At 35.7% G+C, this 18056-nt stretch overlaps 1 protein-coding gene and 1 long non-coding RNA gene across 2 annotated transcripts; one reads left to right on the forward strand and one right to left on the reverse strand.

Annotated features, from left to right (window-relative positions):
* Positions 1–3454: 3454 nt before the first annotated feature.
* On the reverse strand, positions 3455–5730 carry LOC120088833. The gene is made up of 2 exons (XR_005485047.1): positions 5072–5730; positions 3455–4798 (listed from the first exon to the last, which is right to left on the reverse strand). It is a non-coding gene; the product is annotated as an uncharacterized LOC120088833 (long non-coding RNA).
* Positions 5731–6110: 380 nt separating this feature from the next.
* LOC120089419 lies at positions 6111–9201 on the forward strand. Its single transcript, XM_039046875.1, has 2 exons — positions 6111–6162; positions 8668–9201. The coding sequence occupies exons 1-2, from the start codon at positions 6155–6157 to the stop codon at positions 9128–9130; spliced, it is 471 nt and encodes a 156-aa protein (XP_038902803.1). The 5' UTR covers positions 6111–6154; the 3' UTR covers positions 9131–9201.
* Positions 9202–18056: the final 8855 nt, after the last annotated feature.

Genomic DNA, 18056 nt, shown 5'->3' on the forward strand with positions numbered 1-18056 from the left:
TCTTTCTTAGATGATTTGGTACAAATACATAACACACACAACCAAAGACTAAAAAATGTCTAACTATTGGCTTGATATTCAACAATCTTTCTTAGGGCGACTTGAACCCAAGCCTTTGTTAAGGAAGTTTGTTAACCACATGGGATGTTATTCTCATGCATTCAACACAAAATCTTCCTGACATATTATTTGTATGTAACATGCTGTGACATAATTGTATAAGATGTCTATTTTTTCTTTCAACCACTCCATGTCACTTAATGACGTATCTTATACTTTTGCAAGTATTGAGATAATTCATTAGACATATATTCTCCCTCGTTATCTATACATAGGCATTGAATTCTTTTCCTAATTCACCTTCAACTTGTTCTTTGAATTCTTTAAACTTTATATTGTGACAACTACTGTCCTACCTATTCCTATGAACCTATCTCCTTAGCATTTGTTAAACCTAGTTATCAATTTATACCCTCCACAACTTAAAACAAATCTCATCAACAGCCCATCTCATACAACTACTACTAATCAAAATATTACTACACTATATAACGATTACATAAATCCATGTCCAAATACATCATCAGTGTATACAAGTCCTACCCTGACTTTCATGACATGTACAAGATAGAAACAAAGTTAATAGACATGGTGGACCATCTAAACTTCAAACTACTGAAGAATCCTGATCAGTGACTGACTGGTAGATCTACTTGATTTCGGGACCTTCACCTCTACCTAGGGAGAGAAAACAAACATATAAAATAATGAGCTTAAAATTCCCAGTGAGTGACTATTTAAAAAAAACATGTTTTAACATAAATAACATAGACATGACTTCTCATAAAACATTTATATGATCACGTCCAGGATTTAGAATTAAAACTGGAAACACGAAAGCATATCATACGTTAAACCCTGAATTGAAACTCAATATTATTTTTATAAAACACCTCTACTCCTGTCTGAACATATGGGAGAGCCATTTTGCTCAATCCCTAATAGCCTTAGTTGAGATAGAGCCCTTTTGCTCGATCTCATCGATGTCGATAATATGAGTCATACATGCACGTAGAGCTGGATTGGGTCCTGATCACCTTACCATACCTTCGATGTCAAATATCCCTAGAGTACCTGAAATTTGGGTACCTTACCATGCCTTCGATATCAACATTTGAGTAGGGTTTATACAAGCCATTTAAACATTTAAGACATATTACAAATATAATAATAGAATACTTATGTGAGTTAACCATGTTGGGGTTGATGCCCTAAAGTCTCGTGTCCTGTAGTTTGTAAACAGTTTGTACGAATGCTTGTAATGTATAATATATGATATTTTACTTCACTTCTTAATTTTGCTCAGTTGTTTGCTTTATTTGCTTTACCATAAACCAATAAACCTAAAATCCCTAGTTATCTTATATGTAACTTAAGCATGTATGCGGTGACATACAAGTAGATACTGTCTTAAGTGATAACCAAAATGGTCTATAGTATATGGATATAGGAGGGGAACCTTATCCTGGTAACGCTACGGATGCGGCCCCTTTTATGGAATGGTCACAAGCGTTGTGAATTGTCACAGATGGTCTAATCCTGATCATTTATGTAGGGGACATGCGAGCGGAGGCGTCCTATACAAAGAGTTTGTATAAGACCTGACCACAAAGTGTTAATGTCTCGTTATATAACACGATTCATGACAGCGACTTCATTTCACTAGGATGATCATAGGTAACATGACCTCAATCCTGAGTGAGTTGGGAACTTCTACCATTGAGGGCGGTCCTTTGATTTGTATGGATGTGAGTGGCCAGGTCGACGACTCAAACCTATCACTTTGGGGATTCGTCTGATTTGGGAGCTGGGAACTCAGCTACACAAGATGGAATTCACTCCTTCTTCAAAGTTGGGGCAAGTAGATAGATAGCTCCCTTAAGAGCTGATTCCAGGGCTTGAACGATGTTGCCACACATCTTCTCTTGGCCCGAGAGGTGTTCACACATAGTTGGACTATGTTCTTCATTAGAGGAATCAGTGGTACTTAAGGAGTGAGATGTAACTACAGGAGAAAATGGTAAATTGGCCCAGCTGTACTTACGAGCATCTGTTAAGGGTCATCGTACTCATGATTGGTTATATTCGATGGACACGAAAATATATCTGTGGTAAGAAGAGTTCAGTTGTTGCTCTTTAATGGAATGCTTGGCAGTTAACGAATGGTGAATCTCGTGGTTAAAAAGATTAGTTAGCTATTCACATACAGTTGGAGCTTCGAGCCACGGGTCCATAAGGTCCCCTTGGTAGCTTGGATAAAGTCTAGAATCAGTTTTTGGGTCAGATTGAAATGTTCAAATTGACAAGAGGGAGTTTGATTATATATGATATAATTGAACTGGTTAATTATATATGATAAAATTGACTAAATGTATGAGATACATTATTTTGGAGGAAATTAGATATAAATATGATTTATATCAAGTAGAGGAGAAATTACTATAGTAGATATATGATATCAAACTATACGTTAAGAATAGAATATGATTATATTAATTAATTAATTAGACGGTTATGTGATAATTGACTGAGAATTTCTCCTGAATCGTGCGAAAGTGGGAAGATCAATTTCGGTTATTGTAACTGAAGAATAAAATGAAATTTTTTTTCATTTTGTAAAGGGTTCGAAAATTCACTCACGGTGTGAAAACTTCATGATCACTTAACGTTAAGAGCCTATACAATAACGCCCATCATCCTAAAAGATGGCACACACGCGCACTAAACGATCGTATGCAATTTCTAAATGATCGCTTACCTTTTCTAAAAGATCACTTACCGCGCTGAGCAGACCTAAACGTTAGCTTAACATTTGCTATAGTAAGACCTATACATTTGTATATCTTTCTCTAAACGACAAACACCCCGACTATACGATAGTCATCTACTATCTCCCACTTGTTTGTTCGTTCTACACGATCTTCTTTTCCTCCTCCGTCTACCAATTCCATCAAAGTCCACTTTTTGGATTCTCACTCCGAGAATACCAAGGACTTCAAGTGATGGTGTCATCCTCGGTTGCTGTTTGTTCGTGCACTACCATTCGTGTAGACGATCGTGCTGCTATTAGACGACTAATTGTTGGGCGATAAGAAGCGTAGGGGAGTCGCTTCCGATGGACTGAGTTCGAGTGAAGATTGTCCTCAACTGGTACGTTTACTCAGTTTTTTTGTATTTTAATTGTTAAAGCATGCCTATAATTAGTGTTACAATGTATATCTATTTGTTAGAATATGTGTGAGGTAATTCGATCACAATGAAAGCAGAAATATCCATACCCGCTCATAGATACTCTTATTTAAAAGTTCCTTCAAACCATACTTCATAAATTTCATGCCACCACATAGTGCCTTGTAAATATTAAGTATAAATCATATACATAAACTTATTGAAATGACATGCTAAACTCACATATGAAATTTCATTTATTTGAAAAAATGGGTCGTGCGTCCAACAGATGAGTAAAGCATGCATCATAGAAATCATAGTTTTAAAACTGCATGTTGAATCGATTTTGCGCTAAAAACCACATGAAAAACCAATCATTAGAAAACATTTATCAAAACTTGTCATTCACTGTCTTAAGCTATTTATCCAAAGGTCTGTAAACCTCTCCTATTTGTGTCTGCCCTGAAATAAAAAAAGTTCCATTGATCAGTATAATTAGCTCCCTTTTGAGCCTAATGTATAAATTTTGCATCATCGCATACTATTGGTTTCATCACATCATGACTAAGTTCCTCGCATCGCTCATCTCAACACATCGACTACACTTAGTCATTTTATCTTATAACTTGGCTGGAAAATGGAAACTCTCTCTCACGGTGCTTGGGTAGGCACTGTAACACCCCTTTTAGCTTATGTGATGAGCATCCACTATGCATCACACTCAAAGTGTCTCAGTTGTGAATATTTTGTACATGCATCAACGCATATCATCAACTGGTTAGTTGCTACTTATTCTCCGTATGCAGTTGCCTACTTATTCATCCACAATATCATTTTAGATTTCAATCTTCTAGATTCCATAGTTCTAATTCCAGCCATTAACTAATTAGGTTTTCTTTAATGAGTTCTCTCATAAACATCTTAACTCTTTTACCTTAGAATTTGAGCACCAAATTCCTTTGGATCGGTTGGAAATCCTTAACTCTCTCAAACCTGCCCGAGAGTTCTTCGACTCCTTCTAAGCTTCAGATGGCAGCAACACTTTCTCTTAGGCATAGAAAAATATTGACAAAACATTTCCCTTCTTTTCAACTTCTCTTTATATGTGGGCTTCATGAATCAGCTAACCTAATTAAATACCATCTGGTATCCTAATCCTTAATGAACGTTCTTAAGACTTCCATCTAGCCCACTCACTGGTTGATTAAATTGTACTCTTTAGCATAACTCCATTGTATGAAGTTAGGACCATCAAAACCCTCTCCTGGTCATCGCATACTTCCATTCTCACTGCATCCTCTGAACAACATCTTCGTCGCATTGATCCACAACCGCCTCACTGGCCAACTTCTAAGCCTTTCAACTGATACTTACTTCACGACTCTCCTAACACAATGCCTTCATTTACCATCACCAGCCTCATGCGAATTTGGTTGCATAGCTTGACATAATATCATCGCATAAATTTCTCTGTTATTCTCTGTGTTAATTCTCCTCTATTCCCTTGACAGCTTAACATTCAAACCATAGAATATTTTCTTGCCCTCTAAGCCCTTGAGAGCATTTCCTCCTACATTTAGAATATTTTTTCCTTGTTAAAGCTTTTACAAACAAACACAATAAATATTTCATACATTTCAACCAATACAATCATAATAAATACTTACTTACAAGAGCTTAATTACATGATTACAAGGACTTAAACATAATTAGCTAAGAAAACAAGCTTAGAAGTTTACATATATTCGGGTTTAAGATCATGGATAATAGTTCTCCTCATTTTTCATTATGAAATAGTAGAAGTATAATCTAATTCAGAGATTTCACAGCATAGAGTTTTTACCTTGATGAAGTATTGGTTGATAGTCATCTCCCTTTAAGCAATTGACAAGAGCTTATTCTCTAGAAATTGCAATATTGCATCATTTTTCTTTGAGAAAAGTGAGGCGAACGTGTCCCATGCTTTCTTAGGCATCTTTGTTGTATTGATGTGCACCAATATTTCTTCATCAATTGTAGTTTTAATTGCAAACATGGCCTTACTTGCCTTGATATTCCATTTCTTCAAAGCAGCAGGATCCTCAGGTCGATTGACTTCAATGCCTCCTACAACATCCCACAAGTCTTGGCCTTGGAGATACAATTTCATGCATGTGGATCATGTTTTGTAGTTTTGGGTGTTGAGCTTCTTGATTCCTCCAACAACTTGAAGGTCTCCCATCGTCTTGTAGTGATGAATGCATTCCACAAGTAACTGTGTCACAGACAACAAGCTTTACAGTCGCAAGACTGTACTTGATCTTCAGAAGCTCCACCACATCAAGCTATGCTAGCTTGGCTCTAATACCACTTGTTGAAGAAATTGGCACAAAAGGAAGAAAGACAATCTTGGAAGAAAGAAACTTTTAATGAATGTACAAGGTTGGACACTTTTGAGAGAATACTTTTTCACTCTCTCAAGACACACTTAATCACTTTTTACTCTAGGTTTCTCTAACTCTCTTGTTTCTCTTTCTTCCTTTCTTTGCTTGCTTGGCTTACAAATGGAGCTACACCTCCTACTTATAGGCATGAGATCCTTAGAGCCCAAGCAAAAGGATCTCTCTAGATTATTCTTAGATTCTAAATATCTAGATATTTTTTAGTTTATTCTTATCTAAAGAAATTCTCTAGAATCTCAAATCTAAGGTTGTTCTAAAATATTTCTAAGCTTTTTCTTTTGAGATATTTATTAAAACTACAACATAGTTCTAGAAAAAAAAAAAAAACTAATTGACATATTTATGTCATATGGTAGATACTTCAAGAATCTTCTAGATTAGTTAGTGTTACTATATATTTTAATAGGGAGTTCATTGGCTCACACCAATCGACATTAACAATGGAGATAGTATTTTTACTAAGAGATTCAAATTTTGCGATGTGAATGACGAGGTTTGCAACTCCTATACCATTCTTCATAGTGGACATTTTAGATCTAGTTTAACATTTTTTTAAATCTACATCCTAGTTTGTACACATGTCTCTGTATGGTCTCCTGCTTCCGATCTTTTGATATGGGTCATCAAATAAAAGTAGTAATGTTCCATTTTTTTTTTTTTGTCGTAATTTGGAAAGCTCAAATTAAAATGTCAAATTTTTTTTGATTTTTTTTTTTTTTTTTTTTTGGTTTTTTTAAGAGTTGATCAAGAATTGAACAAGAAAACAAATATTTTACATGTCATACTTTAGAAAACATTTGCCTTTCAATTCTGGAGGAAGGTGGGTTAGGGGGGAAGGAGACTTCAAAAGCACCTTCTAGAGCATTTGTCAGGTCTTTCTTTGCTTCCTCATCATTCTCCACCAACATCTCCATTTTCCTCTCTTTGAAGCAGTCATAATCCCAATCTACCAACACTATTCGTTCTTCATTCTTTGCTTTCTCCTCAAACTCCTTATACAACATATAATCTCCAACAACAATATCCCAAAACTATAAACATCAACCTTTATTGTGATGTGGAGGCTTCTAAACCACTCTGGAGCTATATATCCTTTGGTTCCTGTAATTGCTATCATGGTTAGAGTTTGATTTTTATTCAAAAATTTTGCCAAACCAAAATCTACAGTGCATGCAATAAAAGAGTCGTCCATAAGGATTTTTTTTAGGCTTAATATTATCGGGATAAACACTATATCTTTTAGATCAATTATCCTCTCTTGTGTGAATTTAATAGGATAGTAATCAACTTGAAACAACAACAATAATATATATCTCAACATCCACTATAATCAACAATGGGTACAAACAAGTTCTCCCTAATCACAACTAGAGGCATACACAATATATATCTCAAGATTAACATCTCGACAACAAACAGAAAAGAATAGAATTAGAAACGTCTCACTTGAAGTGGCACCCAATTACCCACTATATTTAACTATAGGTAGGTTCAAGCCTCCAAACAAAATCTCCACCGTTCAGATTGAAGATCCTCGTGTCAAGAACATGTTGTCAAATTTTCAAATTTATCAAACCACAGATCGATTTCCAACGGTTGAAAAACATTGCTTGGTGGAATGAAGTTTTCTTGAATTTTCTTCTCTATTGTTTTTAGTCTCTCGGTGTGCAAGTGCTATTTTTCACATTTGGTGGCTACAATAATTCTACAAATAAAACCTAGTTGAACCATGTTTGGGCCATAAATGTTGGGCCTTCACAATTTGTGAAATAACCCAAGAAATCTCCTCCTATTTCACTTTGTTGAGGAACTTGTCATTCCCGCAACGGAACGAAAAAAATTAAGCATCTCTCTTGGTATATTCTTCGTCAACATATCAGATCTATTATGGTTATTCTGTATCTTCTCAAGCTTAAACAGTTCATCATTTAAAGCATCTCTAATCTAGTGACACTTCACATCTATATGCTTCGTTCTAGAATGAAATGTAGCATTCTTACCAAGATGAATAGCACTCTGATTATCGTAGTATATCACATGTTGTTGTTTCTTGAAGCCAAGCTCCTATATAAATCACTTCATTCACAATATCTCTTTACAAGCCTCTACTATTGCAATAATCTACTACAGTTGTAAAAAGTGCACGACATTTCTACAACCTTAACTATCAAGACATTGCACCACCTGCAAATGTCATCAAGTAACCGAAAATAGGCTTTATGTTCTCTAGATCTCATATCATATCTGAATCAATATAACCAACAAGCATTGGCTTTCCAGTTCCAACTGTGAGCTTCAAAATAGAAATGTCTCGTAAATATCTCATGATTGTCTGCCAATGTCGTTTTCCTAGACATAAAATAACTAACAACACCAACAACATGAGCAATATCAGGTCTAGTACATACCATGGCATACATCAAGCTCTCAACTCCTAAAGCATAAAGGATCTTGCTCATATCTTGCTTCTATTTATCTGTAGGACTCTATTTGCTACTCAATTTGAAGTGACTAGATAAAAGAGAACTGATCGATTAGATAAAAGAGAGCCAATCAGTTTTTCGATAAAAGAGAACTAATCAGTTTTGCTTTCTTTAAAATGATAGTTTTACCTCATCTAGGAAGCTACGTTTAAGTTGATATTTTCATATGGCTAAGAGAACATGAGTTCAATCCAAGATACCTACCATAGTCCCTATTATTAATTGGTTTTAGATTTTTCCTTCTTTTTTTTTTTTGTTGAAAATAAATATTTGCCCTTGGGTTTTTTTTTTTTGTTTTGGGTAAAATATCAGTCTATTTATTTTAGCAGACTTATTGTATTCAGTGTATCAGAAATAATAAAATATCAGTCAACTATCGTGGTTTTTTCTCCCTGTTCTAGGGTTTGCCACGTAAAACTTTGTGTTTCTATTTTCTTCCTTTTTCATTATGGTATTAGAGCATGGCGATGAAACCCTAACTGTCATTGACGATAATCAACCACAATCTTCTTTAGAAGCCTCTGCAGAAGTAAGTGGATCCACCGGTGCTGGCATTACTGCCACAATACAGGTGGCTATGGAAGGTTATCTCCAGACCGTGTTACCCCATCTTCTTTAGCAGACTTCATTCACGGGTGCAACAGGGACAGCCCAGCGGAGATCCACCAGACGCACGCTAAGATTGGCTTCAGCCGGCCGACAAAAAACCACCTGACACAGTTAAATCTGGCGAAGTCAGATCACCACGCAGCCACTTGTTTTGATCTAGCCATCGTCGGTCATCCATGCTCGCGTCAGCCGCCGGTTTGTTCATCAGGCACAGTCATAAATGAAGCCAATCAAGCCGACCATGCCACTGACTTCCTTCGACCTACGCGACTGGATTCCTATTCGATTAAGCCAATCAACCCTTCAATTACCCTGGCTACTGTTCTTGGTGTTGGGAATGTTGTTCTAAATCTCCTTGTAATCTCGTAGTTTGTAAACTTTGTGTAAACTATTGTTGTTAATAAAACAAGTGTTATTTTACAAGCATATATTCAATTCAATAAACTAAGTTTCGAGGTTATTTCATGTAATTTAAACAAGTATGTAGAGACATACAAGTGGTTCTTGTTTAAATAATAACCTAAACAGTCTGTAGTAGATGGATAAGGTTTGGTACCTTATCCTAGTGACACTACGGATATGACCACTTCGTAGGTGTTACAAGTGTTGTAAAGTGCTACAAATGATCTAATCCTGATCATTCATGTGAAAATATGTGAGCGGAGGTATCCTATACAAAGAGTTTGTATAAGACCAGACCACAAAATGATTAGTCTCTTTATATAACGGTATTAATAATAGAGACTTACATTTCACTAGGATGAACATAGATGACATGACCTAAATCCTGAGTGAGTTGTGAACTCCTACTCTTGAAGGCGGTCATTTGATTTGTACGGGTGAAAGTGGCCAGATTTCCAACTCAACAAGCTTACCATTTTGGGAATTCATCTAACTGGGGAGCTGAAAATATAGTTACACAAGATGAAATTCAGTCCTTCCTCGATGTAAGGGCAAGTGATGGTGGAAAATGGTGTAAATAATTATGCATTCATTGTTCGTTCTTCATGCATCGCTGGTCATGCGTTGGACTAAGGAATATGCAATATTTGTTTGATGACCATGCGTTCCTGCCACAAGTTTTCTTGCTCTCTCGCTAACTATAACGAGATCGTAAGTTTCTCGGGTGATCCGAGGTCGAACTCAGGAACTTGTAGCTAAATGTTATGAAGTAAAGTCTTTGCATGAAGAATAAAAGAATATTGAAGGTTATGGGCTATGCGCTACTTCTACTCCTAACTAACAGATTAAGCAGTGGAAGTATGACTATGAGAGGTAGAGACACGACAATGATTAACGCGTAATAAGATGCATGGGAAAATAGATAAAATAGCGGGGATGACTTCCACATCACTAAGCTTGATCGCAAGGGTAACCCCAGGCAACGCAAGCTATGCGATTGTGCTACACACACATGACAAAGACACATGCGATGTGCGATAGTGTCGAGAGGCCTTATGTCTAAGTCTCTATTCTTACTCACGTTCTCTCACACATAAACAAGATGACCGCATACCACCATATCCTATCTATAGGGTGCATATGTTGTGTAATAGCAAACAGAGCTTGTCTCTAAGCCTCTATTCTTGCCTATGCGATCCAATCTGACTCTCTCAAGCCTAGATTTGGTCTTTAGACTACTTTCTCAAGTGTGCCTAAATGATGAATGATGCGCTCATAAGACAAGGTAATCACATAAACATGGTTGACATAAGATTATTCCTATCTCTAGGAACACTGCTTATTTTGTTTAATGCGTTCCACCACTTACCCTCTCGGGCAGTTAGCTACCGCTGATCAGCTCATAGAAAAACGTGGCTACAACATCTCACTAAGCAATTAGGATTTTCTCACAACACTCGCGCAACACACACCTCTCGGTGGCTTGCTACTTGTTTTATATGTCTATGCCGCATGATTAAGTATGCGATACTCGAGCAATCTTACTTAGTCTTTGCAGTGAAAGGAAAGGATGATAAGAAATGAAGATGGAATCGAAGGAAATAGAGAAATGCATTGATCACATAATGTATTAATCTCTTAAGACACAATGTAATACAATACAGAAATAGAAGACATATGGAGGGCCAGATGGGCAATGTCTTGCATCCATCAGATGTGTGTCAAGGCTGCCGTTGGTGCCATGGATGGGTGGCAGAGTAGTTTCTCTTGAGATCTACCTCCAACAGAGCTCCGGTCGTCACTCAGAATGGTAGGAGGAATGAAGAACTCTCAAGACTATCTTCTCACGCTTTCGTCTGGATCACAAGGATCTACCTGAAGGCAAAAACTCAGATGAATTGAAGTTGAGCTCTAAGGCTTCTATTTATACAGCTCGATTCACCGACAGCATTAATGGTCCTCCTCGGAAATTCTGCAACTAACAGCGTGATGGACCTGTTCTGAATCTCTACTGCTAACGGCATGGTAGGTGAAATGTTAACATCACCTTTTGATACTTCCGAGGTATGCGTTCATGCTTGGTTTCCGAAGTACCAACGCATTCCACCACCCTTGCGTTCATCCCTCTATTATGGTTATTATTTCGTAGCCGCAACCTTTATGCGATGGACGCATGCGGTTAATGGCCGCAACATCCTTGCGTCGAACGTATGCGAACAGGTAAGCGACGCCTCTGTGATGGCGAGATTCACCGCATGCAATCAATTCCTACGTTAGCTACAAAAATAGACATTTGGACGTAAAATAACGCATAATAGTGGGTTAGCCGAGATTTTCATTGCTGACCGACGCAAGCTCATTTTCTCATAAATTCTTAATACAATCATCGGATATTCTACTTAACAGCCCTCATAATTCTAAATAAAAGGCCTATAATAACTTGCATTTCTGTCCGTCATCAGCAAGTAGACAAATTGCTACCTTAAGGGTTGATTCCGGGTCTTGAACATAGTGACCACACGCTCTCCTGGCCCGAAAAGGACTTGGTCATAGTGGGACTATGACTTATTGTTCATTTGAGGAATTAGTGGTACTTAAAAAGTTAAATGTAACTACATGGGCAAAACGATATTTTGGTCCAGTTGTACTTATGAGCAATTTGTGAAGGGTCATCGCTTTGTTGATTGGTTATATCCAATGGACACAGAAACTTATCTGCAGTGTGAAGAGTACAACTGTCAGTCTTTAGTGGAGTGACCAGCAGTTAACGGATGTTGGGTAATTTAAATAAAGAGTTTAACTAATTATCTGTGTACCTTTAGAGCTTCAATCTACAAGTTCATAAGGTCCCCTCTGTAGCTCAACAGGGATTTAATTGATCATTAATTTTGGATTACTTTAAATTGTTCAAATTAATTAACGGAATTAATTATATATGATATAATTAATTAAATTGATTATATATGTTATATAATTAATATAATGTATTTGATACATTATAATTTAAGGTAATATGAGAGGAATTTGAAGATGATTCAAATACCAATTATATGAATGAGATTCATGTAATTAAATATAAATATGATTTATATTGAGAGGAATTAAATATTTGGATATGATCCAAATATCAATTATATGGATGAGATTCATATAAGTGAATTTAATATAAATGTGATTTAGATTAAATGTCATGTATTGTTGAGAGAAAATAAAATCTATAGTTTATGTTGTATTTGATGCAATATAAACTATAGGCTATATGTTATATTTAATATAACATATAGTGTATATATATAATAAAGTAGTTACTATATATATATATATTAATATTAATTTAATTGAAATTAATTAAAGGGAAGGAGCTATGACTCCCTCCTCTTATTCTCTCAATTTTTACATGGGATGATGATTAAGATGGTTGGAGATTTTTCATCTTCCTCCTCAATTGGCTTTGAGAGAAGAGTTCTCTCCAAGAAAAACTTTATAGAGAAGAAAAGTTTTTCTCTTCCCTCTCCTCCTCTCCATCTCTTGTAAGAGTATATTAGCATGCAATGGAAGCAACAAGGATCAATAAACATTCTAATTCATCAATTTTGGCTATAATAAAGCATGCACATACAATAATAAGAGGGTTTCAAGTCATACCTTTGTAGAATCTTTGGAATCTCAAATTCAACTGCAAATCTTCTTCAAATCTTGTTGTGAACCACCTCAAGGTCTTCCCTACTATTCTCTTGGAGTCTTTGATTGAGTTGTGGGACTCAAAATAAGCTTGAAAGAAGGGGATTTGGAGAAGAAGCTCACTGTAGAAACTTGAAGAACACTTCTTCAACCTCTTGAGTTTTCAACAAAACTTCAGCAATTACAAACCATTTGCATTAACGATTTCCACTTCAATCTTCTCTATTTATTACAAGACAATCATGCATAGAAGAAGGTTGCATGAGTTGCAACTCATGCTTGGAGATTTGAATCAAGAAATGATGGAGTTTGAGTGAACTTGTCAATTGAGATAATGAGTTTTCCAACCTTTCATTTTCCAATCTTTTTCCAATTTACAAAATGATTTCAAAATTGAAAACATTATAAATTTTACAAAATCAATTTCATAAATTAATTTTTTAATAAAATTAATAATAAATAATTAATTTGATAATTTAATTAATTCTAATTAATTTAATATCAAATATTAAATTAAGTTTACACAAATTCCACCTTCATGAATCCTTTAAATATTAATTAAATTCTCTAATTCCGTTTAGTTCTAAAATTACATGCGTAATTAGATCACATATAATTATTAATTCCCTTGATTCTAATTTGAACGTTTCAAATTAACTTATCACGCTACTCTAAGGCTAATCTATTTACGAAATAGTAAGGGGACCTCGTGGACCTACAAATCATGGGCTCCAACGATCCGAGATTAATTGGCTAAACTCTTTAGCCTAAATTAACCCCCATTTGTTAACTAATGGGTCACTCCACTAAAGCCCATAGTTGTACTCCTCTCACTATAGATATATTATGTCCACTCAATATAACCATGATTAGTAAGTTAACCCTTCATAGGTTATTCGAAATAACGGTTAGGTCAAATGTCTGTTTTACCCCCGAAATTACCTCTTGTTTCTTAAGTCAATAATCCTCTAATGAACAATTGGTTTGTGATCTGATCAACAAACTGAGTCCCTCTAAGGCCAATGAGAGGGTGGGGCCCCTTGTTCAAGACTTGGAGTCAGCACTTAAAGGAACCACCTCTCTACTATCCCTAAAAGCGGGTAGGCGTGAATTCCGTCTTGCACCCTATGTCCCCAACTATCTACCCGGTCTTACCCCTAAAATAGGAGGCTTATTGAGCCGGCGCTATTGAGGCAACTCTCACCTATGTAAATCTAAGAATAATCCCGAATAAATAGGAATTTATAGTTAGCTCAGGATTAAAATCGAGTTACCTAGGTCATCTAAGCGAAATAGTCAATCTTAAATAGTAAACAGCATTAAAAAGTAAGAGTGACTTATTTCTTGGTCCGATCTTATGCAAACTCATTGCATAGGATGTCCCCACTCCCCATGTCAATACATGAACAAATCTAGATCACTTCATTTGTAGTATCTTTACAATAACTTGTAACAACCACAGAGTAGGCCGCAACCAATAGTATTACCAGAATAAGGTCCCCAACCTTAATCATGTACTATAGAACATTTTGGCTATTTACTTGAACTTTGATCCATCTTTATGTCTCTACATAAAGTTCAAGTACTCATATAATAGTCATGGATCTTAGTTTTTGGATTTAGATTTTATGAATGCAATTAATAGATTCAATACCTTTATTGAAGAAATGTTGAATAATATCTTTTATTGATAATAGAATAAGTTTAATTTTTACAAACTGCGAGTTTTGGGACATAAAACCCAACATCTCTTTCCCTCTTCCAAGGATTCAAGAAAAGCCCACAATCTTGCTTGAATCCTTTATCCCAAAAGAATACAGAGGGTTCTCGAGTGGTGGTGTTCGTTCTTGAAGAAGGAGATTCATGTGGAGAATGAGTTTCGTTTGTGGCTTCTATGAGAGAATTCTTGAAGAAAGGGTTTTTCAAAGGTAAGGTTTTTGAAACCTTAGGTATTTTATTTAAAGCATGCTATAATTTTTAAGAAAATGCATATCTTGTTCTTGTTTACTGTAAAACTTATATTCAATAAAAAGTGGAATTCGGGTCGATCTTTGCTTCAGCACAAATTATCTTTTTCAAAAATTTTCTTTAATTAGTATCAGAGCTAGGTTGTAAGATTTTGATCCCAAATTCCATTCTATTCTATTGAATCGTTTTTACAATAGAGGTAGGTTTTATAATCTGCATCTTGTTTCATGCGATGAATGGTTGTAGACGTAATTTGTTGATGGATGTTTCGAGATAGAACTCTCTATTTTAAGGCTTTATTTATTTACAAATTTGGTTTGTAAAGGCCCTTGTGTTTTTGGGCATTAATCTTGTAATTGAGTCTATAATTTGTAACTTTGAGTTGCTCGTGCTGTTCTCGGGAAGCTTCAAAGAAAGGTTGTGGAGCAAAGTTTCGATGGAGAAGTCGAAGCTACAAGATTGCATAGCAAAGCTACAAGATAGCATAGAAAGAGCTACACGATCGTGTAGCATTAGCTACAAGATCGCATAGCAAGAGCTACACCATTGTGTAGCATTTACTACAAGATCGCATAGATGCTTTCCACGCGATCGTGCAGCCTTTCCTACAAGATCGTATCGTTGCTTACTATGCGATCGTGCAGTCTTTCTTACAAGATCACATAGTTGCTTGCTACGCGAATGTGTAGTTGTTCCTACTTGATCGCATAATTGTCTACTACACGATTGTGCACTCTCCTACGATGTGCGCTGGAGCTATACGATGAAGCTAGGCAGTGTGCAATGAGGTTTGCAATGGTCTTAGGCTTGCGACCATGGGAGGGACGCAATAGCCTCAAGGTGAGCTATGTGTCGGCCAAGGTTGGGCGATGCACTGTTTGAAAGAGGTATGCGGCCAAGTGATTGCAAGCGTTGGCTTGGAAATTGAGCCTTGCCTTGATCGCATAGTTCATTTGCTACACGATCAGCTGTAAGGTGGTTCATTGAAAGACGGTTTGGTTCGAGCGGTTCACAACTCGATTCACCTGTTTCGAACCGATTGACCATTTTTTTTTAATAGTTAGCCTTTTGAATTTCTTTTTAGGTGTCCTATCCCGGTCCGTCAACTATTAGTATAAATATACATGCAATGCATGTTTAATATTATATGTCATAATGTATGTCATGTAGTTTTAAATCTACCATAATTTAATTTCATGCATCATTTATATTGCAAGTGTTATAATATATTATATGCATGTTTTAATTTTATAGCATGCTCATGCATCATATAATTGTAAGTGTTATACTATATGCTTGCATGCATAAATAACATAGCCATGCATCATTTATATTATAATCGTTATAATATATAGTTTGAATGTATGCATGAGATGTATGTTATTTAATTTGATTACTTTGATATATGTAAGTGTTATGTATATGTAGTAAGGAAATGAACATTGCATGATGCATAACATTACTGTAGGTAATCTTATAAACGTTATAATTTTATAAAGTATGTCAATCAATGCAATATAGGTTTTAATTTGTTTCATTTACTTTATAAGAGTTATAAATAAATGTAATTAGAAATTAAAATGAATAAATAAGAGTTGCATACAAACTTAGGTAAAATCATTTTTTAAAAATAGTTTTAAAATATGATTGAGATAGACCTAAGTTCACAAATGTCTAATGTGATTATAAATTAGAGTAATCTTTTAAATTAGTTTAATAAGATTAAATTAATGTCAATAAAAGATTGAATTTATAGCAAATATATCTACAAGGGACCTTTTATATAAGGTGGGTTCTGGCTAGGTTGGGGTACTTAAGATGACGGAATGGAACACCCCTACCTGGGAACCTACTTAGAAAGGTGAATTAGATAGATTTGCTACAAGAATGCAATTGTTGATTAAAATTTGTTAAAGTGTTTAGCGAATATTAATCAAAATTGTTTAACTTTCCAAAGTAAGTGTTAACTTTGAGCAAACTTAAACAATCACTTAGTAAAAATAATTAGTCGTATTTTTCCTAAGTAAATTAAACCCTAGATTGTTAAAATACTCAGAGAGAGGAAAAGATGTATATGATACGTCGTTTTTTCACTCATGTTTCTCCCTTAATATCCACACCATAAGACTCATACTTGGCCTTGAGGCACCTTAGAAGCGTCCCCCTTCGGATGGTGTTTGCATGGGTCAATATCAAAATGAATGGAGAGAGTATTTATAGTAAGTAGGAGAGGAATGTGCGTCAACATGTCCTAATGTGCGTCAACATGTCCTACTGTCTCTTTAATTGGTTTCCACCGTGAGACCTTCTTGCACGGCCTCGGGGTGCCCTGGGAGCATCCCCATTTGGATTGTTTGTGCAGTTGGTCAATATCAAGGCGAACTCCAAAAATGGATAGGATTGCTTTACTTTTTGCACCAATCAGTTTTTTCCCTTTGGTTGGCTCATTAGGGCGGAACTCAAGGATCTAAAATGAAGAGTCACACTTACGGAAAATTATTAATCAAGTTAATGATTTCTTGACCGAATAAATGATGACCGACCATTATAGGAATAAGAGTTATTCTACTGTAATCATTGGTTGAGAATGTCTCAATTTAGTGAAGGGATAACTGATTGTTCTTCGGTGGCTTTTGTCCTAAATCACTGAAGCGTCATTGTAAAATTAGATGTTAAATGGGGTTCATTTAGATTTTGCTAAAACTGATTTGATTTTTTAAGAGATGCTAAAATCTAATGTAGATTAATGTGTTTATTTTTTAGCAAATATGTCAAATAGCAATTTTCCATTAGTTTTCTTTTCTAGTTTTAGTTTCAAATACACGATGTGGAAAGAATCCATTAAAACATTTTTCGTGGTAAACGACCCTGAAATTGTCATGATTGAGGATTGTCCTCAAGTTCTAACCTCTGATGCATCACAAAATGTTCGTAATGCATATGAGATGTGGATGAAAGCTAATTCGAGGGCCAGAGTTCATATTTTGGCAAGCATACCTGATGCGTTGGCCAAAAGGTTTGAGAACATGGACATTGTACGTGAGATCATGGAACCAATACCAGAATTATTTGAACGAAAGTTCTCATCATTCAAGCAAAACGAGATTGATGACAATGAAACCAGTAGTGTCAATTCCCAAGATAATCTCCAGTCCATATTGAATGTCAAGGGACGTACAGAGAAAACAATCGTTGCTAACTCTAATGAAGTTCACTAACGAGGATTGTGCTCTGAGATGAAACT

Source organism: Benincasa hispida, chromosome 10 (assembly GCF_009727055.1).
Source record: "Benincasa hispida cultivar B227 chromosome 10, ASM972705v1, whole genome shotgun sequence".
In the NCBI taxonomy this organism is placed as follows: Eukaryota; Viridiplantae; Streptophyta; class Magnoliopsida; order Cucurbitales; family Cucurbitaceae; genus Benincasa; species Benincasa hispida.